Below are 10,266 nucleotides of genomic sequence, written 5' to 3' on the forward strand. Positions count from 1 at the left end.
AGTAGAAATTTTAAACACTGTTTTCAGATTTTGAGTTGAAGTCAGTAATATTTTCATCTAAGTGCAGAAACTGTGGTGAAAGCTGTGTTTGCATATGAGATGGTAGTAAGAGGCCATTATTAGGAAAAGACATTTAACATAAATCAATGCATTTATTCATTACACATTTAAGTAATTTAAAGTATTTTGTTGAACTATATCCCATACTCAATGCCTAATGTGAAAGGAAATATAATTATTTTAGATTTTTAATTTGAACTGGAAGAGATTACTCAGATATTATCCACCCATTCAATAAACCTCTCAGGTTTAGAACACTTTTCACATGAGTTCCTAAAACACTTTCTGAAAGGTAAAACTGGGTACAATTTTAAACAGTTTAAGAGCAGTACAGTATTAAACAAACAGAAAAGGACATATTTAGCAGAATTTGAAATGGATTTGAAAATTCTCATCTGTGTAGAAACATCTTTTTCTTACAGGGAATGAGGTCAGGAAAGCATGATGGGCTCTCTCCTTTAAACATTTGCTTATAACCTTCAGATTGCTCATGGGAGTAAGAGTTTAAAGACTTGAACTCTTATGCAAAATCAACATGAAAATACCAATAAAATCACTAATTTCCTATGGCTTGAGAAAGTGATATTTTTTGACAAGTATAAATGAATAGAATGATGTCATATAACTTATCCAGATCCCCCAAATCTGTGCATTTTAGAATACTTCTGTTGACTGCATGTGATTAACTTTTGACTGTTGTAGGCAGATGTGATGTGTTTAGAGGACTGTTATGAGCTTGATTTTTTTTTCCATTTAGCATCAATGTTTTCTTTTTGTCTTGTTTTCTTGTTTCACAGAAGAATGTCTTCCAAGCAGGCTACCTCTCCATTTGCATGTGCAGCTGATGGAGAGGAAACAATGACCCAGGACTTAGCATCACGAGACAAGGAAGAGAGCAACAGTGATCAGCATGCAGCCTCTCATCTGCCTCTACATAATGTAATGCACAACAAACCTCACTCTGAGGAGCTACCAACCCTGGTCACCACCATCCAACAAGATCCTGAGTGGGATGGAGTAATCTCAGCCCAACACAGAATGGTGAGTTCTACAGTTCTCACAGTGGCTTTCTAAATGAGAATTGTGAAAGACTGTTCACTCCCATTTTGAAAGACATGTTCAGTACAATTCTTCATGGGTGTAAAGCTTTTTAAATGTTAAAAGTGTCGGTGTCAGTAATAGATCAACATCATATGGTATAATTGTAAATTACAAGTGTATAATCTTCTTAAGTATAGAGTTCTATATGAATGAGGTCATTTGATGAGTTCACCTTCTGAAAGGAAATGCATCTCTTTATCATGTTTTCATTCATACCTTGATTTATGTCATAACCTTTCTAGCTCATATATTCAAGCATTAATTTCTGACAGGAGGATGTAGCTCGCAACTGTTTGTCATCTGCAAAGTGTTGTGCTGAAGGAAGAAATTTGAATGTATTTTTTTACTTGTCTCTCAGAAATAGAACCCACCAAATCTAGACTATTATATCTTTACACTGCAACAAAGAAGCTGGCGTATTAGGTGACACAAATATCTTGCTGTATTTATAGGAAGTGACAACTTTTTTTTTGCGGAGGGGAAAGGTGTTTATGTATAACTATGTCATGCTCTTCTGCTCTAGATCACCAGTTTGTACACAGGTGACATTAGGAATGATCAGATTATCTGTAGTCTCTGCAGTAGCCTAGATGGAATTATTTTGTGGTTGTAATTCTGTCTCTGCATCCCCAAAACTCTGCAATAAATGGGCAGGCTGAATGAAGGCTGAATGGGCACAGCATCTCAATCAATTTATTTTTTGTGCATGTGCTCCTCAGGAATAGAATTAACGTACGTGGAGCAGCCAGGTGTTCTGTAAATTTAGAACATCATAATTCCAGACTTTCCATAAAGTGGCTTTCACAGACTTTAAATTCAGTTATTTAAAAAAGAGTACTCTGCCTTTTCATAAAATTTCTTCTGTATTTTTATTAAATATCTGTGAGCAGATTTTTTTCAGCTTTTTTTTTCCCAGTACAAATTATCAGCTTTCAATAAGGCTAAACACAATTGTAGAAATTTTTTAACAGAACTAACAATAAAGGACTTATTTCAAATTTGACTAGATATAGCAATTCTGATGCATTAATCATCATAGATGCTGGAGTTCTTTGTGCATATTATGATGCCTGGAATTAGTTAAATAATGGCACTACAGTAATATCTATTTTGTTAATATAGTGTTGGATTTTTTTTCTTAAAATGCAACTGATTCATAAGATCAAACCAAACCAGAAAAATGCTACTAGTGCATAACTTTCTCTCAGGCCTAAAATGTTCCTAAGTATTTTGGTGATTGTCACTAAGAAGGCAAAATTTCAACTGCAAAAATGTCTTTAAAGAAAAATGATTATAGCAATTTGGCGAAGTAGGTTGTAAGTTGTATATATGTCTTGTATTCAGAATTCTGAGATGTAACCATTTTGGACAGAGTCACTCTTTTGCACAAGTCATGCAATAAGCACATTAGAATAATTTTAACTTCTGTGTTATCAGGAGAACAAGCTGGTTGCAGACTAGCAAGGATTGATCAACTCTGTGGGTAGAAAAAGTAAATCTGCTTTCATCAGTTGCTTCCCTATTCATTCAGAGAGAGGTGTGCATTCTTGGCATTTTGGTTTTGGGACACCAAGAACTTTGACAAAATGACTCTGTGTCCTAGAGGTAGACAAGCTCCTAGCCTCCAGGAGCCCTCAATGCATTGTTTTTGCTCAGCCTGTTTCTTGGAGCTGGAGTAAGCCAAAATGGTAGACCCTTTTGCAGTATGATCAGTTGTACCCGTGTGTATTGCTCTGAAGTGAGTTTACCTCCTCAGCAACAGAGTGCAGTCTCTGTTTTCTTTCTTAATGCTGCACTATCATGTCAACACTCTGTACCTCTGGGCAGGCATGAACCAGTACACAGCTTATCATGTTTCAGAACAGGTGCATAAATTTTGCTTGAGGGACTTAGCACTCTGGTTTTCCTCTCTCCCTTTTCCAGTAAATATTCCATCATATATATAGATGAATGTCTTGAAAATCATTAGGAGTTTCCACAAGTCCCTTGGGTTAAATCTGGTGGTGGATATATGTCAGCCTTATTTAGGTAGCTCTCAGCTAAACCAAACAGATTTTTTTTTTGCCCAACTCAAAGCTGGGTATAATTACAAGGCTTGGCTACCAGTGAAGACTGAAATTCTAAGGCATGCTGTTTGCTTGCACCTAAAAGAGATCTAAAATGTACAGAGCAAGGTCCCAGTGTACGTACAGTTAAGTGAGTTAGATGACTAGCTAGATCACAACAGTGAAGTGGTGGAAGTTTCTTTCTCCTTGAGGGACTGTCATTTAGGGTACCTTGTTTGATTTTTTTGGTATGAATTTTTTCTCCCTTAAATATGTCCTTCATGAGCAACATTTAAGCCTCAATTAATTGCATAAAGTTTCTCTGAAGTATCTCAGTCTCCAAGCAGGTGTCAATATTGCTAAGAAAGAATTCAGAGGTACCTGCAACTATCCTGATGAAAGCATGTTAAAGGGAGGATAGAAGTTTCTTTCCAGTAAGACAAATTCCAGAAGGTGGGCTGGGCAATTCTGAGATAGGTGCTGTGGTAGTGACCACTTTTCTACTTAATAAAGCCAAATTCCCAGAAGGTAAGTGCTTTCTGACCTTTCCCAGATGGATCTGCTTTAAATGACAGTAATGCTGTCATTAAAATGCATCAGTAATGTGTGTTGGCTGGTTAAAGGATAGTAAATTCAGAGAATGCGGTGTTGACATCAGGGAAGAAAAGTTTTCTCTTTTATCTAGTATCTAATTAAAGGCACAATCATGCATCCTTTGTGCCCTTAAAACTACTATGGAGTTCAATAGAATTTGAGAGAGCACACAGTATGCATCACAACTTGCTACAAGGGCCGTGTAGATCTTACGTGTAAGAAAGATACTGTAGAAGGGCAATTTGACTGGAAAAAGCCCTACACTTTTTCCTAACATTTATGGTATGCAACACTTTCTGTAATGTAAGATACCTTTAAACTACATTGTGCATTATCATAAAAAACCCACACTGGCTAGAAATGTTTTCAAACTTTCACTCCCTTTTGATATCAGGCATTGCTTTCCACTGAGTCCTTTGTGTATTCTGAATGTCTGGAAGCCAAAATATTTTGTTTTAACTCCCACTCTATAGTATTTCCCAGCTGTGTACTTATATGGTGTAATAAAAGGATTTAACAAATGGGAAATAGCAGCTGCATTTGGAAATTCCCTTTGTGCTCCCTTTTCATTTGACAGATTCAGCAATGTGTAACAACTGTAACGTCAGACCTGTAATGACTTATACTGCGAGTATCATATCACCAGCCAATTTGATGTTACAGTGGGGAGAAGATAAAGCAACCCAAAGATTTCTGTAAATTCATATTGCTGAGCTGAAAAGATTATGTGTAGTTTTCTAACTGTAACTTAGTATAAAAATACCAGGATGTATGGATATTTATTGCTGATTGTAGCCCTACTAGAAAATAAAATCTATTTTAGGCTAAGGCCATATCTATTTGCTGCAGTAAACTGTAGGGAAGAGGACAAAGTGGTACTAAGATAAGTGGGGAAGGTATCATGCTTTCTCCTATGGGGAGTGAGTAATGGGCAAAAATTACAGTCAAATGTTTAGATTTCATTCAAACCCCATCTCTCTTAGGGTAACAGACTGAGAGGTTGAATGGGGAAAGCAAAAAAATGCTTCATCTTGCTCAATTTAATAGTAGCTGAATTGTTGTATCCTAATAATATATTTACTAGCAAATATGTAAAGAAAAGGAGAATAATGATCTGTGCTTTGTTCACTGGGTAACCAGGACTGGCCCTCATCATCATATAGAGACTCATACAGCTTGTGAGGTAAATTACAAATGTTTTTTTATTTTTGCTCTGAAGTATCAGGAGAAATCAATGCTAAAAAGAAAGTACAAAATTAGACAAGTGGCCTTACCTTCTTTGAGGAATGCAGAGGTGTGTTCCCAGGACTGTTAATATTGGACTTGAGTCTTCAGAACAATAATTTTTAGCAACTTTAACCTAATGAAATCTGGATTTTTTTCTCCAAATTCTGCAATTTCTCATCTGCTCCCGAGAGTAAAAAAACCACAGAGATAAATTCTCTTCCCATCCCCAATCCCAATGTATTGGTCCTACAACAAAGAGGGATTGTGAAGAACACACAGGCATTGTGCTGGTCACTATACATGATGATGTATCAGTGTGATGGTCACTGTAGACTTTCCTTTTCCTACTGATGTTCCTCTTCTACCCACAACCATGGGGGAATATTGACAGCATGTTCATGCACTGAATGAGAGCATCCACAGCTCTTTGCTCTACTGTTATTTGGAAGTGAGAAATAGTTACACGGAAACACTGCAGCAAGTCAAGACTAAAGGGTGGCTGTTATTTCCCAGTGACTGAGGGAAACCAAATCTATATCCATATATAAAAACAATTTATTATCTTCACACATATGCTATGTTTCCCCGTTTTGTAACATCGTTTAGGGATTCTCTGGATTTAGTAAGTTATTGTATCTCATTGGGTTTTATCTCAAATGACAACATCAAATATATTTCATAATTATGTCAAGTCTCTGTCATTTGTTGACTTCTTGCCAAAAGAGTGAAAGGCTTGCTACCTTTTCACTGTGGCTGCGTGTACGTCTCAGCAGTACTGAGAGCAGATTTGTATATGCAGCAGGAAAAGTGATGATCTCTTAATACCACATGTTCCTTTTAAAACCGTTTTAAATCACCAAGTATCAAATTTAACTTTATATAGCTTTAGCAAAGCTACTGGCATCAGAAAGACCGAAATAGGTGGTCTCCTGAAGGTCTTAATGTTTCGGTACTAGCTGTCTCTGCATAAAACAGGCACATTCCTGTCACTCCCCCCTGCCTTGTTATTAACTTCTCATGTTGAAGGTTCTTCCCTTTAAGGAAAATAAACTCAGGTGTTTAGGGAAGATCATTGAAAAATGTTTACACTTGCTAAACACTGTGAATTTGTTGTTATATAAATTAATGGTTTCAAATTCTCAAAAGTTATAGATACAATTACATGTTTTGAAATTTTATTTTTAGTTCCTTTACAGGCTGAATATGAACATATAAAATGCATCAAATATAAATGCCCTAAACTCTGGCAATTCTGCATCCACTAAATTGCTCATGCAGCTGTTATTTACATGTACAAATCTGAGTTTTGTGACGATCAAAAGCAATTCTACCATCCTCGTGGTATTATTTCTGCATGCCAGGTAGTGCTTCAGAATTTTTATCTAACTAAAGAGATAAATACCTTCATATATAATTGCACAGGTACAAAGTTTTGGCTGAAATTAAAGGGTGTGAAAAAGCAGCTGATATGGTATTTTATTTTTCCATAAAATAGACTTGTATGAGAAATATATCGCAGAAAAGATAGAATTAATGTTATTTTTTTTTCCAAGCATGTTGTTTTGATTCAGAAAGCATTCAGGTATGTGCTTCACTTGACTTTATTAGGACTACCAGCCACTATAATGCTAAGCATGTGTCTCAAGGTTTGAAATATCAAGTTTTACTAGCTAGCTTTAGCATAAAAAGATGTTTACATTTCATATTAAAAATAATAAGACAATTCCCTAAAAGTGTGCAGGATGATGTGCTTAATGGGAGTGGTGAAATACAAAATTGACTTTATTTGAAGACGAATCAAATAATTGTTCTTGCTACCATGCCTGTTATATTTGTGTTTTGACACAGTGCTATATTTTTTTTCCAAATGCACAGTCTAGTTTAAACCTTTCCCTATATTCTAGGGTGAACTGTGTTTAAACAGAATTAACTATCACCTGAATTCTTTGCAAAAGTTTTGTAGTTTGTGCTCATCTAAACCTGTAGTAAGTGTATTCTTTTCTCTTATTTTAACATTTCCTAATTTTTTTATGAAGCAATTTCTGAAAAGTTTTTCATTCACTTCTATGTATTGACACGAATTTGTTCAAAAGTGGAGGCATTAACACGTTCTAAATTGTTAAATTTTTTTTTTCCTTGGGCAAAAAGGAATCAGGTATGCATGCTGATTAACACACTCCAGTCATTAACATGTGATTATGTGGGCTGCATATTGAGCACCTGCCAAAAGATAAAATCCAGCACTTTGCTACATCTGTGCAAGGACTTTTTGCATTTCTTTTGTACTTTGACAGCTCAAGAAGAAACAGACTTTGGTATCTTTGTTCAGCATAATAAAACTGTGTACATAAAATATCTTCGTGGAGTAAGGAAAGATACTACATATATTTATTTTAATCTTTGAGGCCATGAAAAATCCAGGGACTGAGACTTACACAGCACCAAGTGTAATATGAATCTCCTAATGTACTGTATCACTGACATTCGTATACAGTTTACAACATTCCTGCATGTTTATAAGGATTATCTGTTCTGGGATTCAGCCAATGTTATTGTAATTCACAACAGTTTTATGTGATACCTTTATGTCTCATAAATGTCTTGTTTTTATTTCAATCTTTCAAATATTTCATCAGTGTTTACCTTAAAGAAATACAAGTCCTCTATGCAGCAGGCTGGTTTCCTGCATGCATTCCTCTGCAAATGCTAAAAGAGAAGCATAAAGCATGTAATACATATCATGTAACTATATACAGAGAAGGATTTTCATGTGCATTTGATGTTACTAAAAACATAAAGACATATTTTTATATTCACAATAGATCTAGTTAGAAGTTGAACAATTAAGATGACCTAATAGGGGGAAGTTGGATATATACAAAGTGGTCTGGAATATCCAAGCCACACAAGCCTTGTTTTATTTGGCAGCTTCTGACCAGCATGTATCACAAAATATGTCTTTATTTACCCAAAAGGTAAACAGTGCTAATCAGCTGGGACTGATCACAATGCTTCTTCAGTTTCAGTTTAGATGAAAATGTAAGTCTAAATGCTCATTTTGCAAATGGCTGTCCATTACTTTTTCCTTAACAAGAGCATTAATAAACATTAATAATTTCCTTAATGAGAGCATTTAACCAAGTGCAAAGTCTCAATATTGTTGTGATTTATTACCAAACCTAAGCACTGGGAGTTAGGACATATGGTATTTGGATAATTAAGGAAATCCTTAGGAACTAACTCTTACAAATACACACGAGTTTATACATATCATTTGTGAGTTGATTGCCTTATAGAAATGATTGGTCATTGTGTTTAAGAATTTTGAGGTGATTTTCTATTGTGGAATGGAGCAAAATGCCTGTCCATGTTTTACAAAGTGTTGCTCATTTGTAAAGAGAGAGGTTGAAACACATAGTAGAAAGATTTTAATCTTCTGAAATCTCTGTACCCAAAGTTGGTTTACCTGGATTAATCTGGTTTGCTCCAACAACTGAGTACGAAGGGTTTGCTGCAATTAAGTGGTCATATTTTACATGAAACAAGAAGTCCCTGCCTATTCCTTCCAAACAGATATCTAGTTTTGCAGTGGCCTATTCAAAAGACCATACTCATATCATATATGCCTGATGATTATGTCATCTCATTCTTGATACTTTGATCTAAGCTATTTTTCTTTTTTTAAAATTTTTAAATTTTTTTTTTAAATTCTCAATTTAGCATATTATTTTTTGGCTTAAAGCTAGTGCTTACTATTGTTTCTTTTTGAGGTTTTTTTAGATGTGTATAAAAGATGAAATACGAGCCTTTTATAGATTGCATTCAGCCTATACTTTGGCAGTGAAATCAGTGTAAGTTTTATCAGAGTAAATGCTGAGTTAAATACTTGAGGCTTTATTCCATTACTTGCCATTTGCCCTCCCACTAGCATAATTTGCTGAGACTTAACAAATGATGTTCTCTCAATAGCTCATAGCAGTCATTCTCAAGCCTTGAATTTAAATAAATCTTTCTTAATAAAACTTTTGTGTTTTTTTCTTAATCGGATGAGAATTGGAAATGATCACTTAGATTTTTAATTTATCTTAATTCTGTTTAATTAAATTCCTCAAAATGGGAAACCATATTTAATGTAGTGATTGGAAATGATTTTGTAAACATTTGCTTTCATTATATGTTAACTCCAGACTAGTTCCAAGTGCCAGCATGCCTCTAGTACTTGGAATCAAAACCACTCTGGATATCCAACTTTCCTGGGGTGTTTACATGTGTCCCATTCAACGCAGAGACAGATAAATATCCCTTTCTAACAGAAAAGCCTCATCCACATGGAAATAAGCAATTTAGCTAACACATTTTATGTTAGTAATATTTGCTTTCTACTTCTTCTTGGCCATTCATCCTGTGATTTCAGTTGAACTCTTATAGAAACAGTTTTCCCCTCTGGCTATTAAGTAGGATTGCAGTTGTCAACTTTCAATCAAAGTTGATCATAGTTATTCTTAAATTGCTAACTAACACTGTGACCCTGATTTTGTACAGCCCACAGTTTCATTTCCCGAGGTTTCCTCTTTTCTCACCTTTAGATAGCTTCTCTCCTTGAAACAGGATCTATCCTCCCAACATGAAACATGAATGTCACCATAAAAGAATTGTGCTGTCTCTTTATTAAAATCCACAGCCTCATGCACTCCCCCCCTTTTAAGGCTCCTGACCTGAGAATCCAGTTCACCAGGCTGTTGGTCTGTCCTTAACCCTTATGAGGATACCATAGAGATCTGTTCCAAGCAAGTTCTCCACTCATGATTGTGGTGTCCCCAAACTGAGATGTTGCTTCTCAGCCCCCAAATACAGCTCCCCATATATTGTACTTTGCCATTTAGAGGAAGGGGCAAGAATATTGAATCTTGTTTGGTTTTGACCTACAATCTTTCACCAATACAACTGCCATTTTGTATGTGTTTTCTCTGTTTTGGAAGTAGAAGAAGTTGACACAAGTTGGCTCAGGATTCAGTTTCCAGCTCTTGTTATAAACATTAGCTTCAGATATGAAAAGTACTGAGTGAATTTTTAATACTTTTACATCACTGCTAGCAGTACTCCCTCATTTATTCTGCTAAAACTAGTGGGATCACTGATGGGAAATGGCCTGCTTAAACTGTTAGTATCTAAATACACAAGAAAATATGTTTTGTACACTAACAAGAAAATTATGCTTATTTGTTCAATCCCTTTTCAG

At 35.4% G+C, this 10,266-nt stretch overlaps 1 protein-coding gene across 2 annotated transcripts in view; it reads left to right on the forward strand.

Moving 5' to 3' along the window:
• The first annotated feature begins 861 nt into the window (after positions 1-861).
• Positions 862-10,266, forward strand: part of SOX6 (SRY (sex determining region Y)-box 6) — a 230,192-nt gene continuing 220,787 nt past the window's right edge. For both annotated transcript variants that reach the window (XM_009077468.1, XM_009077536.1), the window contains exon 1: positions 862-1,101. In XM_009077468.1, coding sequence (XP_009075716.1) covers positions 862-1,101 — 240 coding nt within the window. The remainder of the gene's footprint in view (positions 1,102-10,266) is intronic.

The sequence above is a fragment of the Acanthisitta chloris genome, unplaced genomic scaffold, assembly GCF_000695815.1.
Source record: "Acanthisitta chloris isolate BGI_N310 unplaced genomic scaffold, ASM69581v1 scaffold8040, whole genome shotgun sequence".
In the NCBI taxonomy this organism is placed as follows: Eukaryota; Metazoa; Chordata; class Aves; order Passeriformes; family Acanthisittidae; genus Acanthisitta; species Acanthisitta chloris.